The 25,707-nt window shown below is 38.0% G+C and overlaps 1 protein-coding gene across 7 annotated transcripts in view; it reads left to right on the forward strand.

Annotated features, from left to right (window-relative positions):
- Nucleotides 1-25,707, forward strand: part of NOL4 (nucleolar protein 4) — a 449,173-nt gene that overhangs the window by 239,417 nt on the left and 184,049 nt on the right. For all 7 annotated transcript variants that reach the window (XM_043444301.1, XM_043444307.1, XM_043444302.1 and 4 more), the window contains one exon: nucleotides 904-1,187. In XM_043444301.1, the coding sequence (XP_043300236.1) occupies nucleotides 904-1,187 (284 nt within the window). The remainder of the gene's footprint in view (nucleotides 1-903; nucleotides 1,188-25,707) is intronic.

The following is a 25,707-nucleotide window of genomic DNA, read 5'->3' on the forward strand; positions in this document are numbered from 1 at the left end:
TACTTTACAGTACATTATGAATTCTATATAGAGTAGATAATAGAGAATATGTTAGAAAATCCAGTGTCATACTGTTAAGACAGTATCAGTATTAACATTTTAGACTACAACTTTTCAGTCTTTTTGTTCTTGTATTTATCTGTTTTCTTTTCACAAAATTGGGGTCATATTGACCACACCTTTCTGTAACTAGCTTTTTCCATTTAGTGCCTCTTGACTCACATTTTCCTGCATATTTAAAATGGGATATTGACTAATTCCATAATACTCTAAATGTTCCAACGTATATTAAGCCCATATTAAGCCAGATTTCTATTTTTGATAATGTGTATCATTTCTAAAATTTTGTATTATTGATATAAGCAACACTGATTTCAGTGTCTTTTTATCTGTGGAGAGATGCGTGCAATGATTAAACCCCTTAGGCTTTAAAGCCTTTATAATGGCTGAGCAAAGTTTCTGAGTATTTTTGATGTTTCAGATGCATATTAAACACCCATAAAGCTGGTGCTAGTATATAACCCACTAGCAGGGTGGACAATGCTCTCATCAGAGAGTTTTCACCGAATCTGGATATTCTCACTGAAAAATATGAAAACTACTTGTGAAATAATTGGCAATTCTTTTTTTTTTTAATTTACTTTTCTTTGAGATTCCATTTGCAATTGAATGGTTTGTTTTGTCTTCAGATTATTATATCTTCTATTTATTTTACACTTCACTTCTTATGCCTACTAAGTTAAAAATGATACCGGCTACTTCACAAGTTAAACTGTCCATCATATGTAAAACGAGTTAATACCAGGCCAAGCCCAGAATAGGAGCTCAATAAATGTTTGTTGAAGTAGAAACTTATCAGCGTGTCACTTAAAAATTGAAATATAAATTTTTCCTTTCCACCAGATGATTCTGCCACAGAGAGCTTCAATGGCAACGAGACTCTGGGACACAGTTCAGTCGCTTCGGGGGGAACACACAGCAGGGAGCTGGGCGACTCCAACGGTGACGGCAAAGCGGGGCTGGAGCAGGACGAGCAGCCCCTGAACCTGAGTGACAGTCCCCTGTCAGCGCAGCTGACGTCGGAGTACAGAATAGACGACCAGAGCACTAATGGAAAAAGCAAATACAAGAACCTTCTGATTTCCGACCTCAAGATGGAACGAGAAGCCAGAGAAAATGGAAGCAAGGTAAGATCATGTGACGATTTTCAATGAATTTTTAAGTTGGTCATGAAAGTCACAAAGAAATATTTATACAAGATGTTGAAAGATTGTTGCTGAACGATAAGATGCTAGGATTCTTGGCCTCCAGAGGAGATGAATTCAATCCGGGGCCAGAGACGAGGCTGGATTGCTCAGACCTTTTGTGTAATAAAGTTTTATTAAAGTATAAAGGAGATAGAGAAAGCTTCTGACATAGGCATCAGAAGGGGGCAGAAAGAGTACCCGCTTTGCTAGTATTAGCAATGGAGTTATATACTCTCCATTGAATCCAAAGAATGTCTGGAGGTTGTAAAGACCTCACCAGACCTACTCCCATAATTTACATTTTAAGATAACAGAGTTGGCCAGAAGGTTTAATCCAAAGATTGTCCTCAGGCAGGATACATCCTTGTAAAGACCAGACCTACTCCCATAATTTATGTTTTAAGATAACAGAATTAGCCAGAGGGTTTAATCCAAAGACTGTCCTCAGGCCGGATACATTATTGTTATATAGTCACTCACAATCTGTTAATGAAAAGAAAGGAATGTCATAAAATTTAGAATGGCACCAGATAATTCATCCCTGGCCATAAAACGATTGACTTGAATCTTGTAGAAGGGCAGGTTACCAACAAATAGTTTCGTTTACATAGATTAGGGGAACAATACCTGAGTTGGGCCACTTGGCGGAACCAACTTGAAGATAGAGTCATAGCTTAAGACAACATTTCCATAAGAAAAAGAAATGTATTGGTTAACTCAAGGTTTGAGAGTAGTTAGCTTCAGGTGAGACCAGGTGTCATGGCAACACAGCATTTTAAGAGAAACCTTTTAAATTTGTATAGAGAAGAAACAATATCGCTGGTTTGTTTCCTCCTGCCGCTTGAGAGAGATAAAAATGTCTGGCACTTGCAGCCTCTTTCCTCCATTTGGAGACCCCTGGCCTTCCTGCCTGTTACCCTCTCAAAGTGAAGATCTTTGTCGCTAGAAGTATTTAAAACAAAACCTAACAGTGGGTTACCAAGAAATCACTAACTGTAGACACTGTGTGTCCATGTTACATGAACAGAATAAATTTCAGGTATAACAGTGAGTGAAATGGATCCTTTCTCATGCAGAGTGGTAGGTTTTTATACATGGAATCACTGATTTAATGTGCCTCACTTATATCATCTTATGGATTTGTCTTTGGGAGTTTGTTGAGCTCAGATGTGAAAGTTTAGCTCTCAGAGCACAATTTGGACTATAAAAAGATCACTTCTAGTTTCACCTAGATAGGATAGGATATGTATATGTAGCAATAAAATTTCAATTAAATTCTTAAGTTTGCTTTAGAGACTTGGTACCTTTGATCCATAACTTACTTCATGCATATAGACAAAATGTGTCCGTTTTATGGATGAAACGTACAGATTAAATAACTCCTTGAACAGCTTTCTGTAAATTGTATTATGCAAAAGACATGTGCAGATGTATTATCTACACATCTAGATTCTTTATATTAGTATGAATTACAATCTTCCCCATTCCCAATGGATTTATTCATTAAAAGTGAAGCTATGTTTCTATCACTTTGAGATAATTCATGTTGATGATTTTGCTCTATCGGTTTTGAAGGTATGCTTTTATACATATGAGGATATTTATAGCATGTATGTTTTCACTCCCTTCCCTGCTCTCACTTGTAAGTTACAGTTGTAGAATTGGTCTTTTGAAATAGATCCTAAAAGCAAAATGTCTTAATCTGGATTAATTTCTGAATTTGCTAAAGTATTATGCTTCCTAAATTGGCTCTATTTAAATCCTCTTGCCTGCCTGAGGGTGTGTTGTTTTATCCTCTTTTAAGCAAGTCACTAGACATTATCAGACACTTAAGCACTTTTGCCTGAGGGAGGCTGTTACAACTTTTGCATTGGTAAATGCACAGTACTGTCTTTAATGGATCAAAGCCATATCATACAAACACAGATGATTTTATATTCACTAACATTATGAGAATCACTGTTATATTTTACAGGACAAGATAACCCTTAAGTTTCCTTGCCCTCCACATAACCCTGTCTTTATAAAACTTATTCAGGAAATGTCCTTTTAATGCTATATATCTGCTTAAGATTTTTTTTTTTTTTCAAAAATCGTCCAGTGGTTTGCTCCTCTCTTGTTTCCCTCCTTGTTCAATATTACTATAGGAACTATGCTCGTTAAAATATGTTTTTCCATTCATTAAACAGAATGAATTTACTTTTCTACCTCTATAAAAAGCACAGATTGATTAACCTGCAAAGAGTAAGATAGGAAAAGAGCTCCAGAGAGGAGAAGACACTTCGGAGGAGGAATGTTTAATGGTTTGATAAAAGAACAACCTTTGCAGCTGAGAAGTAACCAGAGAGATAGAGAAAAAATCAGAAGGGCATTGTGTTAGGAAGCTAAGTCCACCTTTCAAGAAAGAGAACGGTCAGCTCTGATGGACACTGCTGAGGAATCAAAGCCGATCAAGTAGAAAATAACTGAATTTGTCAGACAGTTGTGGCAGCATGTTGCAACCAGAATCCAGAGGGACTTTCTTCAAAAAGAGTGTATTAAATATCTGTTACATTAGCAGCAATGAGTAGCTAGTAGAGGCAAGTCAAAGAGAGAAGGGTCTTTATTCATAAGGCTGTTAATACAGCCGCTAAGAGTATGTGTGTTACCAAGCCCAGGCTCATAATGCTCACAACGTAAAAGGCCAATAAGTCAAGGTACTGGGGTTAGGAGTAGAATTTTCGTTTTGAAAGCCAGTAGACCCAGAAGATGGTGGACTAGTGTCCCAAAGAACAATCTTACCCAAGGTAGAAGTCAGGCTTCTTTTATGCTAAAAGAAAAAGGTGTGTGGTTGGTCCCTGCAGACTTCTTTGTGTGGAACCCTTTGTTCTTGCTGCTGTCCAGGTAGGTCTGGTCACAGTGTTCCTGTAAACCCTCCAAAAGACAAACGCTGTTTCCTGTTCTGAAACTTTTTATCTCTATATGAATGAAAAAGTATTATACCTTTGAAGGGCAGAGGCTTGAGAATGGGTGATCCTTATATTTCAGGCTATAGGCAACATGTTTAACTTGTTTTTCAGTCACTCAGTTGTGTCTGACTCTTTTTGACACAATAAACTGCAGAACGCTAGGCTTCCCTATCCATCACCATCTCCCAGAGCTTGATCAAACTCATGTCCTTTGATTCAGTGATGCCATTCAACCATCTCGTACTCTGTCATCCCCTTCTCCTCCTGCCTTCAGTCTTTCCCAGCATCAGGTCTTTTCTAATGAGTCAGCTCTTTGCATCAGGTGGCCAAAGTATTAGAGCTTCAACTTCAGCATCAGTCCTTCCAGTGAATATTGAGGATTGATTTTCTTTAGGATTGACTGGTTTGGTCTCCTTGCAGTTCAAGGAACTGTCAAGAGTCTTCTCCAACACCACAGCTCAAAGGCATCAGTTCTTCAGTGTTCAGCCTTCTTTATGGTCCAAATCTCACATCCATACATGACTACTGAAAAAACCATAGCTTTGACTAGATGGACCTTTGTTGGCAAAGTAATGTCTCTGCTTTTTAATACACTGTATGTTTAGGACTTCCCTGGAGGCTCAGCTGGTAAAGCGTCTGCCTAAAATGTGGGAGACCTGGGTTCAATCCCTGGGTCAGGAAGATCCTCTGGAGAAGGAAATGGCAACCCACTCCAGTACTCTTGCCTGGAAAATCCCATAGATAGAGGAGCCCAGTAAGCTACAGTCTGTGGGGTCGCAAAGAGTCGGATACGACTGAGCGACTTGACTTTACTCTCACTTTATGTTTTTTCATGTCTTTTCTTTCAAGGTGCGAATGTCTTAATTTCATGGCTGCAGTCTCCACCTGCAGTGATTTTGGAGCCCAAGAAAATAAAGTCTATCACTGTTTCCATTGTTTTCCCATCTATTTGCCATGAAGTGATGGAATCGGATGCTGTGACCTTCATTTTCTGAATGTTGAGTTTTAAGCAGCTTTTTCACTATCGTTTTTCACCTTCATCAAGACACTCTTTCATTCCTCTTCACTTTCTGCCATAAGGGTGGTGTCATCTGTGTATCTGAGGTTATTGATATTTCTCCTGGAAATCTTGACTCCAGCCTGTGCTTCATCCAGCCTGTCATTTCTCATGATGTACTCTGCATTTAAGTTAAATAGTCAAGGTAACCATATATAGCCTTGAAAAACTTCTTTCTCAGTTTGGAACCAGTCTGTTGTTCCATGTCTGGTTCTACCTGTTGCTTCTTGACCTGCATACGAGTTTCACAGCATGTTAGTAAGGTGGTCTGGTATTCCTGTCTCTTTTAGATTTTCCCACAGTTTCTTGTGATCCACACAGTCAAAGGATTTAGCATAGTCAATGAAGAAGAAGTAGATGTTTTTCTGGAGTTCTTTTGCTTTTTCTATGATCCACCAGATGTTGGCAACTTGATCTCTGGTTCCTCTGCCTTTTCTAAGTCAAGCTTGAATATCTGGAAGTTTTCAGTTCACATACTGTTGAAGCCTAGCTTGGAGAATTTTGAGCATTACTTTCCTAGCATGTAAAATGAGTTCAATTATGTGATAGTTTGAACATTCTTTGGATCTTCTTTGGGATTAGAATGAACACTGACCTTTTCCAGTCCTGTGACCACTGCTGAGTTTTCCAAATTTGCTGGCATGTTGAGTGCAGCACTTTAACAGCATCATCTTTTAGGATGTGAAATAGCACAGCTGGAATTCCATCACCTCTGCCAGCTTTGTTCATAGTGATGCTTCCTAAGGCCAACTTGACTTTGCACTCCAAGATGTCTGGCTCTAGGTGAGGGATCACACCATCGTGGTTATCTAGGTCATTAAGATCTTTTTTTGTGTAGTTCTTTTGTTTATTCTTGCCACCTCTTCTCAATATCTTCTGCTTCTGTTAGGTTCATATTGTTTCTGTCCTTTTTTGTGCCCATCTTTGCATGAAATGTTCTCTTGGTATCTCTAATTTTCTTGAAGAGTTGTCTAATCTTTCCCATTCTGTTGTTTTCCTCTCTTTCTTTGCATTATTCACTTAGGAAGGCTTTTTTATCTCTCCTCACTATTCTTTGGTACTCTGCCTTCAGTTGGGAATATCTTTCCTTTCCTCCTTTGCCTTTCACTTTCTTCTTTTCTCAGCTATGTGTAAGGCCTCCTCAGGCAACCACTTTGGTTTTTGCACTTTTTCTTGGGGATGGTTTTGATCACTGCCTCCTGTACTATATTACGAACCTCTGTCTGTAGTTCTTCAGGCACTCTGTGTATTAGATCTAATCCCTTGAATCTGTCTGTCACTGCCACTGTATAATCGTAAGGGATTTGATTTAGGTCATATCCAAATGGCCTAGTTAGAGCAAGCAAAATATGAAAATAAGCAAAGCAGGGTCCCTGCTCTAAAAAGCTTAGAGTCAAGTTGATAAGAATTTCAAAGTTGTTATTATGCCCTAATTCCATAAGGAATATGGCAGGCATGTGGCAGGGTGACATGAGAGGGCAGATGTGGGGCACCTATAGGACCATGATGAATCTTTTTTAATATTTATTTGTTTGGCTTTGCCACGTCTTAGTTGTGGTATGTGAGATCTAGTTCCCTGACCCAGGTTCAAGCCTGGGCCTCCTGAATTGGAAGCATGGAGTCTTAGCTGCTGGAACACTGGAGAAGTCCCAGTTTAGTTTTAGTTCAGTTTAGTTCAGTTCAGTTCAGTCACTCAGTTGTGTCCAACTCTTTGCGACCCCATGGACTGCAGCATGCCAGGCTTCCCTGTACATCACGAACTCCTGGAGTTTACTCAAACTCATGTCCATGGAGTCGGTGATACCATCCAACCATCTCATCCTCTGTTGTCCCCTTCTCCTCCCGCCTTCAATCTTTCCCAGTATCAGGGTCTTTTCCAGTGAGTCAGCTCTCTGCATCAGGTGGCCAAAGTATTGGAGTTTCAGTTTCAGCATCAGTCCTTCCAGTGAGTATTCAGGACTGATTTCCTTTAGGATGGACTGGTTGGATCTCCTTGTAGTCCAAGGGACTCTCAAGAGTTTTCTCCAACACCACAGTTCAAAAGCATCAGTTCTTTGGTGCTCAGCTTTCTTTATAGTCCAACTCTCACATCCATACATAATTACTGGAAAAACCATAGCTTTGACTAGACAGTCCTTTGTTGGCAAAGCAATGTCTCTGCTTTTTAATATGTTGTCTAGATTGGTCATAACTTTGCTTCAAAGGAGTAAACATCTTTTAATTTCATGGCTAGAAATCACCATCTGCAGTGATTTGGGAGCCCAAGAAAATAAAGTCTCACTGTTTCCACTGTTTCCCCATCTATTTTTCATGAAGTGATGGGACTGGATACTATGATCTTAGTTTTCTGAATGTTGAGTTTTAAGCCAAGTTTTTCACTCTCCACTTTCATCAAGAGGCTCTTTATTTCTTTGCTTTCTGCCATAAGGGTGGTGTCATCTGCATATCTAAGGTTATTGATATTTCTCCCAGCAATCTTGATTCCAGCCTGTACTTCATCCAGCCCGGCATTTCTCATGATATACTCTTCATATAAGTTAAATAAGCAGGGTAACAATATACAGCCTTGACATACTCCTTTTCCTATTTGGAACCAGTCTGTTGTTCCATATTCAGTCCTAACTGTTGCTTCCTGACCTGCATATAGATTTCTCAAGAGGCTGATCTGCTGGTCTGGTATCCCCATCTCTTTAAGAAATTTCCACAGTTTGTTGTGGTCCACACAATCAAAGGCTTTGGCATAGTCAGTAGAACAGAAGTAGATATTTTAATGGAACTCTCTTACTTTTTCAGTGATGGCAATTTGATCTCTGATTCCTCTGCCTTTTCTAAAACCAGCTTGAACATCTGAAAGCCCCCAGTTCACGTATTGTTAAAGCCTGACTTGGAGAATTTTGAGCATTACCTTATTAGTGTGTGATATGAGTGTAATTGTGTGGTAGTTTGAACATTCTTTGGCATTGCCTTTCTTTGGGAGTGGATGGAAACTGACTTTTTCCAGTCCTGTGGCCACTGCTGAGTTTTCCAAATTTTCTGGCATATTGAGTGCAGCACTTTCACAGCATCATCTTTTAGGATTTGAAATAGCTCAACTGGAATTCCATCACTTCTACTAGCTTTGTTTGTAGTGACACTTCCTAAGGCCCACTTGACTTCACATTCCAGGATTCTGGCTGTAGGTTGGTGATCTCACCATTGTGATTATCTGGGTCATGAAGATCTTTTTTATATAGTGCTTCTGTGTATTCTTGCCACCTCTTCTTCCTAGACCATGGTAAATCATAAGAAAGACTTTTTAGAAAGTGATGCCAGGGATAAGTGTAAAGGGCACGAAGATGTGATTCATACGGAATGTGTTATTTCTGGTAATGCATGTTTTGAGGCCTAGAATAGTGAGAAAGTACGCTAGGCATGGAGATTGGCAAGGAGCTCAGCGTGGCCACAGCAGAGAATGCGTGAAGGAATGGAGGATAAAGAGGCTCCATCATGAGGGCTTTTTAGGCCAGTTTAAGGACTTTGAATTGCATCCTGTTGGCAGTGCTTTGTATAAGGCTGTGGTCACCTTAGAATTTTAGAAAGATTATTCTGGCAACATTGTAGAGGAGCTATAGCATAGGAACTATGGGAAAAAGAAATAAAATAGTTAGAGAGCTGTTGCGGCCATCCAGGAACATAATAATGTAGAGACATAGTAAAAAAAATAATGAACATTATACTGTTGTACTTTTGACATTGTGTTTGCAGGAGTACCATATATAGCTTCGTAGGTTGTATATTGAGAGTCCCCGACACTTCTGGGAGTGTCTTTCACATAGATTATGATATGAATGACCTCTTTACCTCTATACATTTCATTAAGATATACATTTTGTAAGAATGGTGTCTGCCTTGCTTGCTACAGTATGACCTGTTGTTTAGTTGCTAAGTCATGTGCAACTCTTCTGCATCCCCATGGACTAGCCCACCACCTTTTCTGTGCTCTGTCAGTGAGATTTCCCAAGCAAGAATACTGGAGTGGGTTGACATTTCCTTCTCCCAGGGATCTTCCTGACCCAGGGATCGAACCTGTGTCTCCCACATTAGCAGGCAGATTCTTTACAGCTGGATCACTGTGGCTAGAACATGGCTTAATTTCTGGTTACATAGTAGTTTCTCAAATTTTTTGGATGAGTGAAGTGTTCCTAACTGTGGGAAGTAAAACAGAACATTTTAGTATGACTCCAGGATTTGAGGCCTGGTTGCCTAAGTGAATGGTGATTGCATATACTAAGATTCAGAATGAAAAACATTTCAAGGGAGCTGTGTTGACATATAAAGTTTATGATACTTATGTGGTATCCATTAGAGATGTTTAATAGGTATGGGGAACCTAATGTTTCAGCTTAGAAGAAACATCCAGGGTGGAGAGACATTTGAGAGATTTCAGAGACGTGCTGCCTAAGGATTTTGTGGTTGATAAGATCACTTCAGACTTATATAGACTGAAGAAGAGATGAGGTCAAAATATATCATCCTGGAGAATATCAATCCATTAGGAACAAGTGGCATGGAAGGAGTTTGTTGGGGGGAAAAGGACCCTAAGAGAAAAATGAAGGCAGACAGTTAAGAAAACCAGGTATTTTAGAAGCCAAAATACAGGGCATGTCTAAATTAATGTAAGTGGTTAAATGGGGGTAATCCTTAGGTGAAGTGACATAGGTCTAAACTTGGAGGACATTTTGGAGAGTTAAGGCTTATAGTAGGGTTCAAAACCCATGGAAGAAGAAGAATGAGCAAAAGTGGTGGGAAATTGGATTTATGTTAGTTGTAGAGGATGGACAGGGAAGCCAAATCATTTATTACATTTATTTTATTTTGATAATTTTATTTTTTCATCAAAGTGTAGTTGATTTACAGTGTTGTGCCAATCTCTGCTATATAGCAGAGTAACTCAGTTATACTCATATAGAGATTCTTCTTTTCATATTCTTTTCCGTTATGGAATTTTATCACAGGATGTTGAGTGTAGTTCCCTGTGCGCAGACATTGTTGTTTATCTGTCTTAGTATATAACAGTTTACATCTGCTAATCCCAAACTCCCAGGTGTTCCCTTCCCCTACTCCCCCAGGAAGAAGACTGTGGAATTTTGCTTCACGAATTCTTGCAATGAAAATGCAAATGCAGAGTGCCTCGGGGCCCTCAGATGACCTCACTAAAGGTTTAGCAGACTCATCAGTTCACTGTTACTTTTCAGTCCTTAGGAATGTTCCATCAATTCTATCCAGATTTATAAAGTAATACTGTCACTAATATTTTTGAGGTTAGACTCTGTTTTACCTTGGAGGATGATCAAAGCTTAATTATATAGTATCTCTGAGAAACTTAGATACCAGTGAGTTTGATATTCACCTATTTCACAATTTTGTTATGAAGAATATCAAACAAAAATGATTTTAAAGCATTTTAAAACCTTAGTGAATAGAATTGCTTAAAAAGAATAGCTGAACTGGACTAGGGCATTTACAAATTGCTTATTATTATGCAAATTCACTTAACTAGACTAGCAGAGAATCATATTAGTCAACCAAAGAATAAAACTATTACATGAAAAGAGTTTAGAAGATATTTATTTTATACTTGGAGACGGTCACATTTTTAAAGGACAACTAGTAACATTAAAACTCGGGAAAAAGTAGAAATGTTGATTAAGAGCTTGGAAAATACAACTCACAAAGAAGCATTAAGGGACTAATTACATGAAAAAAGAAAGGCTAAGAAAACCCAAATCTGGATATAGTGTTTTAGTCGCTCAGTCGTGTCCAACTCTTGCAAACCAATGGACTGTAGCCTGCCAGGCTCCTCTGTCTGTGGGATTCTCCAGGCGAGAATGCTGGAATGGGTTGCCATTTCCTTCTCTAAAATCTGGTTATAGATATGTTTAAAATTATTAATAGGTGAGAACAGAAACAAAATTAGAAATCTAAAGGAAAGAAATATATAAATTAAAAACACAGATCATTAATATTTTTTAAAATTTTCTCTTAGTATTTGGGACCCAGCTGCCTTTTACTTAATATGGTAACATATTCTGAATCAATCCCCAGAAGAAGAATGTTTCAAGTAATAAAGGCGGTAGGAAAGTAATTATTGTTTGAGAGTTAACATGTTGCTATAGTTGCTACATATTTAGTTTTTGGCTTAGTTCCCAGGACCCTTCGATCTTCACTTTACTCAAAAATATATTTTTCCTCAACGTGGCCCATGTGACATTATTTTCAAATCTTTCCTTTACATTTTTACCAGAATGGGTATTATCATTCAAATTAAAGTTTATAAAACACTTCTCGCAATTATCATTAATAATTGTTAGGTGATTTTATTTAGATACAGTGAACAGAAGCAGTAGGTTTTTCAGAATATCTCTTTGAGGGGCTTCCTGGTGGTTCAGTGATAAAGAATCTGCCTCTGCCAAGGCAGGCCTGTGTGATCCCTGTTTCAGGAAGATCCCACATTCCGCAGAGCAGCTAAGCCTGTGCACAACTATTGCGCCTGTGCTCTGGCGCCCCCCAGGAGATGCAACTAGTGAGTACACGCGCTACAGTTACTGAAGCCCACGGCCCTAGAGCCCGCGTTCCACAAGAGAAGCCGCTGCTATGAGAAACCCTCGCACCGCAACTAGCGAACACCCCCTGCGGCAACGAGGACCTAGAACAGCCAAAAATAAAGAAGTGAATAATATCTCTGTGAAATATTTAGGCATAATGAGATTGGCTTTTGAAACAAAGGAGTGATGGCTTGACTTTTGGAACAGTATTATTTTGCTCTTTGTCATGTGGCTGTATTCCAGGTCATTATTATCTTAATTTGATGATTTTTCAATTTCCAGCTTCTTGATGCTGCATAGAGATTTTTGGCCCAGATGTGGTTTAGAGTAGAAGCAACAATATATAATCGGCAAATGTCCCTCATAGGTGGTACGCCCTATCCTGAGTGCCTGAAGGACAAACGGAAGAAAAAAAAAAAGGTCTCTGTTTTTAAGAACTCACACTTTAGGCAGAAAAATAGATGCATAAATAAACATGTATGTTATAATATGGAAAGTAGTTGTACATGAGAATGCCTTCTAGGCCTATTAATCTTGCGTGGGGAAGTTCCCAAGTTAATTCTTTTTTTTGTTTGTTTTTGTTTTGTTTTTTTTAAATTTTATTCATTTGATTTATTTATTTTGGGGGGCACTGGATCTTCATTGCTGCTTGTGAGTTTTCTCCAGCTACAGTGCACAGGCTTATTGTGGTGGCTTTTCTGGTTTCGGAGCACAGGCTTAGGCACACGGGATCAATAGTTGTAGCACACCAGCTTAGTTGCTCCAAGGCACGTGGGTTCTTCCTAGACCCATGGAGGGAATGAACCCACGTCTCTTAGGTCTCCTGAATTGGCAGGTGGGTTCTTTACCACTAGTGCCACCTGGGAAACACTTGTGTAATGCTTTCATATTCATGACTTAACCAACTCATCCTATCAGATGAGGAGAGCACATATAATCACCAGTCTCATTGAAACAGAAGGACATAAAATCTAGTGGATGTTAAACTATTTGACTGAAATTAGCTGTATAGCTATCGAGCCTGGTATTGAACCGAGATCATCTGAAACCCATGTGCCTTTCACTGTGCCCACACTGAATGACGCTGTGTGAGACCAGTTCCCTTTATGGACCACATGGTGACTATGATGGGCAAACAATTCAAAGAGGCAGAAATCTAGTCCCATTAGCAGATAGTTACTTGATAAAAGGCAAATACTTGCAGTAATGTTTCTTATACAGATATATATTTTTTCTCTTCTATATGAATTATTTTACAAAATGAAAATAATACACCAGATGCCTCTGTTAAAAACACAAAGCAAGTCTGCAAAATATACATTTATTGTTTTAGTGAATTGAGTGGAAAAACAAATGGGTAGCTGAGTTGGAATTGGTTTTTAAAAAGCCCCAGGGTAAATTTTAAGCTCAAGTTTTTATTGTTAGCTACCAATTTAAAATAGCATTCATGTAATAATATAGATAAAGAGTATGTATAAAATACACGTTAGTGTATTTTTATTCTTACAAGTTGCGTAGATCTCAGATGTGTTCCTTACTGGGTGTATTTTTTTCCTTCTATTAGTACATTTTTTTTAAATCAAAAGATATAGAAGAATGATACGATATAATTAGTTTTGTTGTATCTATGCTATTTGTAATCTAAATTTAATGTGTATAATGCTTTTGTGAAAAAAATGCTTGCCTTGCTCAGAGATGTAAAATTAATTACAGTATAGAAAAATAAAATAATCTTTAAAACCAGGACTCACTTCAAAAAAAAAAAAAATCAGGAACCAAGAAAAGCCTTACTGACTCCTTCCACCCAAATTAGTGTCCTTTTGAATTCTTATGCTATCATGCTTACCATTACATATGCTTATATTCATTGTAAACTGTTACAGAAAGAGAGATAGCATAGCCACCATTTTTGAGTGCCTACCATGTGTGTTCTATTCCATGTTAGTTCATTTCACATTTTTTATTTCAGGAGAATGGAGAAGATGAGGGACCTATATGATTTACATCCAGAAATGTGCTAAGTGAAGTTGAGTTTTAATTCCCCATATGCAGCAAAATATCAATTTTGAGTTCCTTTTTAAACATTTAAGAGTTCAGTTGGATCAATACAAAGTCTCAACTGATCCATCAGTTCCATACATTCATAATAATCTGGTTAGAATGACAGATTGTAATTTTGACCAAAAAAACAAAAAACAAATGGACCAATAGTTACCATTGTGTTTATTTGATGATGACAATGAACTATTGGTCAATAGCTCAAAAAGAAATAGGAGTTTTATTTTGCATGCTTTTGTATTCAGTGTCTTTTGAGTTTTGGGGAGGATTTGGGTGTTTTTTTTTTAATTTTTATTGGAGTATAGTTGTTCTACAGTGTTGTGTTTGTTTTTGCTATACGGCAAAGTGAATCAAATACATATTACTCCTCTTATTTAGACTTCCTTGGGCTTCCCTGGTGGCTCAGAGGTTAAAAGGTCTGCCTCCAATGCGGGAGACCCAGGTTCGATCCCTGGGTTGGGAAGATCCCCTGGAGAAGGAAATGGCAACCCACTCTAGTATTCTTCCCTGGAGAATCCCATGGATGGAGGAGCCTGGTAGGCTACAGTCCATGGGGTCGCAAAGAGTCGGACACGACTGAGTGACTTCCCTTCACTTCCCATTTAGGTCACCTAACGAGTCGGCCCTTTGCATCAGGAGGCCCAGGTAATGAAGCTTCAACTTCAGCATCAGTCCTTCCAGTGAATTTTCAGGGTTGATTTCCTTTAGGATTGACTGATTTGATCTCCTTGCAGTCCAAGGGACTCTCAAGAGTCTTCTGCAATGCCACAGTTCAAAAGCATCAATTCTTTGGTACTCAGCCTTCTTTATGGTACAACTCTCACATCCGTAAACGACTACTAGAAAAACCACAGCTTTGACTAGATGAAGCTTTGTTGGCAAAGTAATGTCTCTGCTTTTTAATACACTGTCTAGATTTGTCATATCTTTTCCTCCAAGGGGCAAGTGTCTTTTAATTTCATGGCTGCAGTCACCATCTGCAGTGATTTTGGAGCCCAAGAAAATAAAATCTGTCACTGTTTCCATTGTTTCCCCATCTATTTGCCATGAAGTGATGGGACCAGATGCCATGATCTTCATTTTTTTGAATGTTGAGTTTTAAGCCAACTTTTTCACCCTCTTCTCTCACCTTCATCAAGAGGCTCTTTCGTTCCTCTTTGCTTTCTGCGGGTAAGGGTGTTGTCATCTGCATATCTGAGGTTATTGATATTTCACCCAGCCATCTTGAAAAATCTTTAAAAGCTTTAAATATAAGATCATTTTTATAGATTTTATAGTGGTATAAATTCTAGATACCACTTTTCTAGATTTCAGTTATATTCATTAATGTACAATATTTGGTGTCTTTTTGTTTTGCTTTATCATTGTATATGTGTTTTGCTTGTGTTCTATCATTTGGAGTAATATCAAATGGTTAAAAATGTAATTTTGTCTGTAAGTGTCTTTAGAGAATGGTAGAGGAACCGTAAGAGAAAGAAATGTAGTTGAAATACCCTAAAGTGATTTACACATCTCACATTAATGGGTATTAATAGCATTCCTTCATTCACTTGCTGTTTACCCAAATTTGAGAAAAGAATAAAAGAAGAAAAATTAATATCAGAGACAGAGAACAATGCATTCTAATTTGTCTCAATATAATAGTTTATGGTTTTTTATTAATATTAAATATTTGATGAGTCTTAAAGTATACTCCTGGGCTTCCCTGGTGGCTCAGCGGTAAAGAATCCCGCCTGCCAGTGCAGGTGATATGGGTTTCATCCCTGGGTTGAGAAGATCCCCTGGATAATGGCAACCCACTCAAGTATTCTTGCCTGAGAAATCCCATGGACAGAGGAGCCTGATGGGCTACAGTCCATGGGGCTGCCAAAGAGTCGGACACAACTGAGTAACAAAACAACAACAACTAAAAGTATACCCCGAGGTGCAACTATCTGTAGCCTCATTATTAGTATTTTTTTCTTAATATTTTTGAAATGGAGATCCTAAAGTTAGCTGGGGTCAAGAGGGTAACTCAGACACAGAGTTTCAAATAAGAGAATTAAGTCATCACCTTGCTCCCAAAGAGTAATAATGATAGGTAACAATCATTGGATTCTTACTATTTTCCAGACACTTATCTAGGAACTAACTCATGTAATCGTTTTAACAACACAGTAGTTTCAGGCACTGTTATTATTCCCATTTTTTTTCACATATGGGAAAACTAAGATCCAAAGAATTTATAAATATGGCTATACTAAGAATTTGTATAATTTGCATTTAAACTTCAAATCATTTGACTCACATTTCAACTATCACAGTATATGTTCAGATCATAGTTTAGGGTCTGAAAATGAGCAAAAGCAAATTAATGCTGAGACCCCTAACTGCTATTTCATGGTTCACAGTTGTTCGCTGAGCAGGAAGCAATACTTGATCAGCTCTGTGACTTTGAGCAGGTCTCTACTTTTTAAACCTGTATACTTCATCAGTAAAATGGGGATAATGATACACTTTAATTTAGATAGACAATTTGAAGAAGCTTATTTATTTCAACTAGTGTATATTACTTTCCTTTTCCTCCTCTTTTTGTCTCCTTTTCTTACCTTATTTTGACTTAGTTACACTTAGTTTTCAGGAATCTAGAATACATAATATATTCCCAGGGGCATTTTGTAGGCATTCATTCTAGGGCTCATTTCTGTGAATTCATAACATGTACTCATAGAAATAGATCCTAGGATATCTTGCAAGTTTTGCTTGTTAAAATCTTTCCTGACCCTGTTGGAATCTGTCCAATTCAAATAATACATTTCTGTATAACACCTATCTTGATGACCTCAACTAGGGAAAAAAGTTTTTCAACTTTTTTTCAATTTTTTCAAAATTTGAAAAAAAAATTATTTTTTCAACTTTTAGAAGGAGTGATCCATGAAGAATGAGGATGAGGTGGTGGGTGATGGGTAGTGTGGTCACACACTAAAGTGACTTACACATGTGAGGCTTGCCCCATACAAAATGTTTGTTGAAGGGAAAAAAATTTAGTGATGTGGGAATATATTTTATTGATCTTATCCTATTTTCTCAAAGTAGCAATTTTCTCACCTTGTCTCTTGGATTCCTTGAACACCCCACTGTGCAGCTGACTCTGGCTTTAGTATGAGTCAGTGGAGTAGGAATATGTCCTTTTTAAGGTAATATGTATACAGCATTACCTCTCTGGGCCAGAGATTCTCATTGGAATATTTCACAATGAATTTTTGACTCAAATGGATATAACACCAAGAACACAAATGATAAAAGCAAAAATCAATAAATAGAACTACATCAAACTTAAAAACTTCCACCCAGGAAAAGAAACAATCAACAAAATGTTAAAGGCATCCTATAGAGTGAGAGAACAAGTTTGCAAAGTATGTTTCAGAAAGGTTAATATCCAAAATAAATGAAGAGCTCCTACAGTTCAACAGCAAAGGAAGGGAGGGAGATAGTAAGAGAGAGAGTGAAAGAGAGAAAGAAAGAAAGAAAACAAGCCAGTCTGATCTGAAAATGAGCAGAAGCACTAGACAGAAATTTTTCCAAATAGATTATCCAAATGGCCAACTGGTACATGAAAAAAATGTTCACCGTTGCTAATTATCAGGGAAATACAAACCAAAACAACAGTGAGGTATCATCTCACACCTAGCAGAATGCCCATCATCAAGAAGACAGACCATAACAAGTATTGGCAAAGATGTGGAGAAAAGGGAATCCTTATAAACTGTTGGTAGAATATAAATACAGCCAGTATGGGAAACAATATGGAAAAAAATTTTAATCAAAAAAATTAAAGAATTGATTTACCATATAACCCAGCAATTCTACCTCTGGATATATACCTGAAGGAAATAAAAACAGAGTATCAGAGATACATGGGCTCCCATGTTTATTACAGTGTTTCTCAATAGCCAAGATATGGAATAACCTAAGTGCCCATCAATGGATGAATGGATGTAGGGATACACACACCTGCCCCCCCCCCACACACAAACAGTATTATCCAGCATTGATAAAGAAGGATACTTTGCTATTTGCAGCAACATGGATAAATCGAGAGGACTTTATGCTAAGTGAACTAAGGCAGAGAAAGACAAACACTGCATGATATCACTTATTGTGGAATCTAAAAAAGACAAACTTGTAAAAACAGAGTAAAATGGTGCTTAACAGAGGATGGGAATGAGGAGGTAGGACAGGTATTTAAGTGTACAAACTTGTAATAAACAGTAAGTAATTTTTAAAGATTTAGTGCACAGTATGCAGAATATAAACAACAGTCTTACATTATAATCATCAAACGTTTTAAGGGACAAGGTCTCAGTTATTCCCATTACTAAAAAGAAAAGATAATTATGTGATCAGATAGAGGTTCTAAGTAAAATTACAATGTCCATCAGATTATTAATATATAAATGTGTCAAATTAGTGCTGTGTACCTTAAATTTATACAGTGTTATGTGTCAAATATATTTCAGTTGAAAACAAACAAATAAATGAAAAAAACAACAGTGAGTCAAAATAAATACATTTCCAATTTGGTGATTGAGGAGGATAGCAGCATAACAGGCTGGTAAAGGAGATATTTGGGCAATTATGAGGTCTTGTGTTGTGATTCTCGAATGTTCAAACAGTATAAAGACAATGAAGTATTTTGGTGCTTAAGACAAATGTTTTTTAATTTATTTTTAATTAGAGGATAATTGCTTTACAATGCTATGTTAGTTTCTGCTGTACATCAATATAGATCAGTCATAGGTATACATATGTCCCCTCCCTCTTGAACCTTCCTCCCACCTCCAAACCCAACCCACCTTTCTAGATAGGACAGATATTTTTGAGACAATTTTTAGAGCGTTTTTCAGTTCACAGCAAAACTAAAAGAAAGTTACAGAGATTACCCATATAACGCTTGTTCCACACATGCATAAACTCCTGCATTATTAGCATCCCCCACCAGAGTAGTTCATTTATTACAACTGATAAGCCTATATTGATACACCATAATCATCCATGTCCACAGTATACCTCAGGGTTCAGTCCCAGTGTTGTGTATTCTTTGGATTTGGGCAAAGGTATAATGATAAGCATCCATCATTATGCTATCATACAGAGTGTTTTCACTGTCCTTAAAAATTCTCCATGTTCCCGCTATTTATCTCTCTGCCACTTTAGACAGACTTTTAAAAACCAAAATTAACCTGTGAGTTTACATCTGCATTTTACTTTTTTGCATTTCAATTAAAATACTATTCCTGGCACTAGCATTCTCAACAGAGATGCCACTAAAATGCTGAAATAATTCAACAGAATTGTTATTATTTGGGGCAATTGTCTCTGGATCAGAATTGTCTGAGTCATCTAATACTCCTCAATTCTTATATGGGCAGAGTACCCTTCCAGGGACCGTAGGGGCTACAGAATTGCTTCTGAAGGAACATATACAAAAATAAAAGGTGAAGAGAGATGAATGTCAGCCCTTGTGTGCAAAACTGTTCTGTGAAAACACAAAATAGGGAATTGAAGAAGGTTTCATAGCAGAAAGCATTGTATGAACCCAGAGACTAAAGGTAGTTATGATGAAAGAAGGTTCAGGGGGTGAAGGGAAGGAAGGGAATAAAGTCACAAAAGCAAGAATACACCAAAGTGATCTGGGAGCAAATAATCTTGAGTTTGGATGGACTCAGGAGTGTGTCAAAGTGAGTCAGGGCAGTTGTTTCCCAGGGCCAGTCCTCATGTGCTTCTTGGTTGGTGTACCCGAGCTTGGGGAACCATGGAAGGATACGAGCAGGGAGTGAATGATGGGCTTTGGGCAGGAAGATGAAATGTCTCAGTGATACAGGCAATGGTTCAAGGATGCTGCAGAGAGGTAATAGAGGGAACCTTTCCAGGGGAGAGTGGTAAGGGCCTTTGCCGGGGCATGGACCATGGCAGTGTGTTACAAGCTGAAGGAGTTTCAGGTTCTAGATGGTCACTTAGACATGAGAAACTGGCAGGTGGAAATGTGAGGCCAACTTTGAGGAGAAAGACTGGAGAGGAAAGAAGGTAGTGATCATCCACACAGTGTCAGCAGGAGATCAAACAGGAAGTTGGCAGCCAACAGACCTGAACCTTTCTCTTTTGGATGAAGGAAGAGAGAACAGGGAGGAGAGGTAGAGATGAAGCTGACAGAGAAACAGAAAACAAAGAATCCTGGCATGGCCAGAGCCAAGTACAGAAGAGGGGAGTGATGAATCATTTTCAAGACAGATCATTTAGGGAGTTGGAGAAGGGAGGGAGCTATTGATGTGGGGGTCCCTGGAGGCCTTCCAGAGGGCAGTTTTGACTGGTGAGAAAAAAGGCAGATCTTAAAGAATTGAGGTGTGAGTCAACATATGGTAGTGTTTAGTCTCTAAGTCATGTCCGACTCTTGCGATCCCATGGACTGTATCCTGCCAGTCTCCTCTGTCCATGGCATTCTCCAGATGGGAATACTGGAGTGGGTTGCCATTGCTTTCTCCAGAGGATCTTCCCGACCCAGGAATTGAACCTGGGTCCCCTGCATTGCAGACAGATTTTTACTGACTGAGTGATGAGGGAACTCAATATATGGTTTCCTTTTAAAAAGACTTCATCAGATTTGTATTATTTTTTAAAGTTATATTTGTTTAAAGTAATAGTTTGATTATAAAAATGAAGTATAACTTTAATACTTTAACATACTGCCCTAGCATTGACCTTTCAGTTGAATTTATCAAATTCAGTTTTGCTAAATTTTGTTTTTAGCACCAATTATGTACTTAGCATTAAGGTTGCTAAAATGAAAATGACATAGGTCCTTACACCAGGGCCATCAAGAAAAGAAGCGAGACTGTAAAGTAATTAGCCTCCAACTAATAAAAATAAATGGGGGGTGAAAAAAAGAAAAGAAAAGAAGGGAGACAAACTCATGGCTCAGTGGTAAACACTCCTCCTGCAATACAGGAGAGGCAGGTTCAATCCCAAGGTCAGGAAGATCCCCTGGAGAAGAAAATGGCAATGCACTCCAATATTCTTGCTTGGGAAATCCCATGGACAGAAGAGCTTGATGGGCTACAATCCAGGGGGTCACAAAAGAGTTGGACATGACTTAGCGATTAAACAACATTGTTTGCTAAGTGCAGTCTTTTAAGATTGAAAAGTAAGTCACATTTATAAGTGGATTATTCATTTTATTGAGAGGAGTAGTAGGAGTGGGAGTTTGGGGCAGTCAGGAAAGATGTTCTTGGGAACATCCTATTTTGCCTGAGTTTGAAGGAAAAAAAAAAAAAGTTTCCATCCAGAAAAGGGAAGAAAAGTGATTTGGATTTTTTTTTTCTTTTGCTATTGACTAGACTGTGAAGGCTTGGGCACATCACTTAATTGCACTTTAATTCAATTTACTTATGCATAAAATGAGAGAATAATCCTTATTGCTTATAAGTCTTCATTTAGTTATGTATTTTTTACTGTTTTCTATGGGTTAAATCCCAGGGATATGGGAAATATGATGACCATCAAGTGAAAAAAAACTGGAACATGTTTAGTGTAGGCTGAAGACAAAGTAAAAAGAATCATCATTATTTGTGTTATGATGGTAAGTGAATGAAAACAGGCAGTAGATTAAGCAAATAACTGAACAAGAAAGAATTTTTCAGCGAGGAAAATGTGATTCCATTTGCATTTTAGAAAGTCAAATAAATGTTATGTTCTTCTAATTCACTGTGTGTGTATGCTCAGTCATGACTGTTTGCATCCCCATAGATTATAGCCTGCCAGGCTCCATGGTCCATGGAATTTTCCAGTCAAGAATACTGGTGTGGGTTGCCATTTCCTTCTCCAGGTCTAATTCACTAAGATTTTTCAGTTGGTCAAAGTGCTAGATTTGCAAAATGGATAAAGTAAATAAAGTTATTTTATCCATCAAGCAAACATATCTTGAGAATCTATTATGAGTCAGAAATCGTGCTGGATGCAGAAATCATGAGGATGCAGAGATGAATAAAATGTAGTGTCTCTTCTAAAGAGCCTAGACTTGAATGAGACAGTTCCATCAATAGATAACTAGCTAGAATAAAATACATGCAATAATAAAGATGTGCACTGGGCAGCATACCCACATGAAAGATTTCCAGAGCACTGGAAAACATCAATGAAAGTTAAAACAGAATAATATGCTTTAACACTTGTCCTTTAGAAGTTCCTCACTATGGTGAATTCAGGATTAAATTGTTAAGCGCTAATAGAAGAATGTAAAATAAATTTTTTTCGTCTGTATCTCTTGCAAAAATATTATTATATAAGGATACAGAGCATGAGCATGAATGAGTGTTCCTGGGGGTAATATTACTTCCAAAGTATTTCATACAAGTATGATAAACACAGTGAAAGTATGTCTGTGTTAGGAAGGAAGGACCAGGTTTTTACCTTAAGTACAAAACATGACTATTTTAGATGTTAACTTTAATGAATTAGCAGCGCCTTCTTCATGGAACTTTCATTAATCTACAATGATCCCAAGTCATGATGAGACTTTGTGAGAAAGTAAGCGAGGACTTAACTTTTGTAAGTGTTGTAAGTTTTTAATCTAGCTCTTGGAGGCTTATATTTGATAATACATTTTTGGTGCTATTTTAAAATCTTATCCATTGTTTAACAAGTATTTATCAAATCCCTCCTGCGAGTCATGTGTTATGTTGGCAGTTAGCAACATAACGGTGAAGAGGAGAGGGGTGGTGCCTCTTTCTCAAAGCCTGGGTGTTCATTAGCAAGAAGTTGGCGGGTAGAATGGAGGGCGTGGCATGGTGGAGAGGAGAGGTACTGATTTGAATTGGAGGAATAATTTGGATTTGAGTCAGGACCTCCTTTGCAGAAGAAATGCATCTAAGTAGGAAATTAAAGAATAAGTAAGAGCTAAACCCAAGTGGTCCTAGTGGTAAAGAACTTGCCTGCTAATGCAGGAGACATAAGAGACTTGGGTTCAATCCCTGAGTCAGGAAGATCCCCTGGAGGAGAAGGGCATGGCAACCCACTTCAGTATTCTTGCCTGGAAAATCCCACGGACAGGGGAGTCTGGTGGGCTACAGTCCACAGGGTCACAATGAGTTGGACATGAGTGAGTTAGCATGCACCTAAACAAGAGAGAAGTCTTATATCCTTTGCTAAAAATCTGGTTCCACGTAAAGGCAAGATTTGGAGACAAAGCATGACATCTTTGAAGAACTAAAAGTACTTCAGTCTGGCAGGAGCTTGGGGCTCTGGGGACATACTGGCAGAGATGAGTATGGAAAAGTGAAAAGAGCCACATTCCCAAAGTCCTTGTTTATGAACTTGGGTATTGTCACTATAAGGGTCATCAGTCAGAGTAGTGACATAATAGGATTCTCATTTTTAGACAATCTTGAACTATAGGATCTGGAAATGGATGAACCAAAGTGGAATCAAGATCTTGAAAACCTTTGAAATAACCTAAGAAAAGTGTTTTGGTTACTTGGTTTCTGGCATGGATACCTGGGTAGACAGTGGTGCAGTCACTGAAGCAGGTCTCTCTGTAGGTGTCACTCTTTCTGCAAAGCTGTTGTGTGACACCCAGTTTGGGGATATTTGCCTCCTAATCCATGCCCCAATAGCCCTCTGCTCCTCTTCCTTTGGTACTTAAATGTTGTGTTTAATTTCAGTTTTAGTGCTTAGCTGTCTCTATGATGAAACCCAAGTTCCAGCCATTTAGAAATACCATCTTTGAATATCCTCTTCCTCTACCTGGAATATTTGCTATGCTTGCCCACTTCACCCTACCCCAGTTCTCCACCTCCCATACACCCACCTGTGCTCACAGACACACACAAGTACACACGCACCCTTTGACCCAGGGTGCTTCTATCTATTTCTTACAACTTGGTTCAGGGTTGTGAAGTCTACCCAGTTGCAATGAGGGTTACTACCTTCTCTTGTCTCAAAGAACTGATACATAGTTCTTTTATATCATTTGCAATGTTAAGTTCTGAATATTCATTTGTATATTTTTCTCCTGTATAGGAACAGAGAAGAAACATACATTACCCATCCCTGAGGCATTGGCAATTAGCACAGTTTATAACGTGTGTTTATGGAATCAGCTAGACCAGTTGGAAGATGGTGAAGGACAGGTTGTTCTCATGCTGTGAAAAGGAAGAAAAAAGGTACAAGAGGAAAAAAGGGACAGGGCAATTAGGTAGTTTTGGATTATCTGGTAGAAAGAATCTACAGTCAGGTATTAGAGAGTTTAGTTAGCATCATTTGTAGAATCTATAGTTAGGTTATTAGAGAATTTAGTTAGCATCATTTATAGTATTAAAAAAGCAATACTCAGTTGTTAATCTTCTCAGATATATTATGGAAAAATTCAATTAATGAAAACTTGTGGTAAATTATGCCTTGCTATATAAAAAATGATTAAGCTTTCTGAATTATCTGGCTTATGATCACTAGGAATAACTGACTTAAAATAATTCTTATTTGTGCTGAGATTCTTGATATATTGTCTGACTTATAAAATCTAGGAATATGTTTTTCCTCATGATTTTGATTCTCATTTTTCTGTGAAGAACTCACATTTAAGAATTTACACTTTTAAAGTAGTGTTTTAGCTATACTTTCTATATTCAGGTCTATAGTTCCTTACTTTCAGGAAATAAATTCAGTATCAAATCACCATCTCTGTCAGAGTCATTGTTGAGTTTTAAGAACGTCTTTGTTATGACAGCATTGTCACTATTCCTAAGTAGAGAAAATAGAAATTAGCATTTGATGATGTCTGCAGAGGAGTTTCCAGGCACTGAATACAGAAACAGACATTATCCTTCCCCTGAAAAGGAACACACATTGTCAAGTACTCGCACTGTTTTGAGTTTTACCACCTTGGGATTCTTTGATTTAATTTGGATGCCGTCATCAGATCTCACAAGTGTGCTAGGGACTTTGAGATCTTGATTTAATTGTGATAACACATCTCTGCTTTTTCTTTTTATCTTATCAAGACTAAGACAGACTGACATTTTCAACAAAAATTTTGCCAAAATTGAATGGAAAATAAAGAAATTATTATAGAAAAAAGAGGACTAGTAAAAAACCTACAGAGACTTCCATCTTTTTACTCCCTGATAAGTATAATGTAAATATCTGGAGAGCTAGAACAATATTTTCTTCATATTCAAATTCTAAATATTCTTGCTTAGAGAATCCCAAGGACAGAGGAGCCTGGCAGGCTACACTCAACGAAGTCTCAAGAGTCAGACACGACAGCAACTAAACCACCACCACCAAATTCTAAGTTCCCAACACAGTGTTGAGATTGTGGTGATATATTTTACATGATTTTTATAAATTCTAAATTAAACCAATCTATAGTAGTTACCAAAGAGCAAGTTGTGTTCTGTGAGCACTTTTGCCTGGCTATTTGCCCTTTCAGCAGTTCACCAAATCTTGAACAGGTTGACTGTAGGGGCCACATTATATTTTTAAAATTGCATTATTCATGGAGAGTCAGAATAAATGTGCTTCCCTGATAGCCCAGTTGATAAAAAAAAAAAAATCCACCTGCAATGCAGGAGACCCTGGTCCAATCCCTGGGCCAGGAAGAACTGCTGGAGAAAGGATAGGCTACCCATTTCCAACATTCTTGGGCTTCCCTTGTGGCTCAGCTGGTAAAGAATCCATCTGAAATGTGGGAGACCTGGGTTTGATCCCTGGGTTGGGAAGATACCCTGGAGAAGGGAAAGGCTACCCACTCCAGTATTCTGATCTGGAGAATTCCATGG

The sequence above is a fragment of the Cervus canadensis genome, chromosome 23 (genome assembly GCF_019320065.1).
Source record: "Cervus canadensis isolate Bull #8, Minnesota chromosome 23, ASM1932006v1, whole genome shotgun sequence".
NCBI lineage: Eukaryota > Metazoa > Chordata > Mammalia > Artiodactyla > Cervidae > Cervus > Cervus canadensis.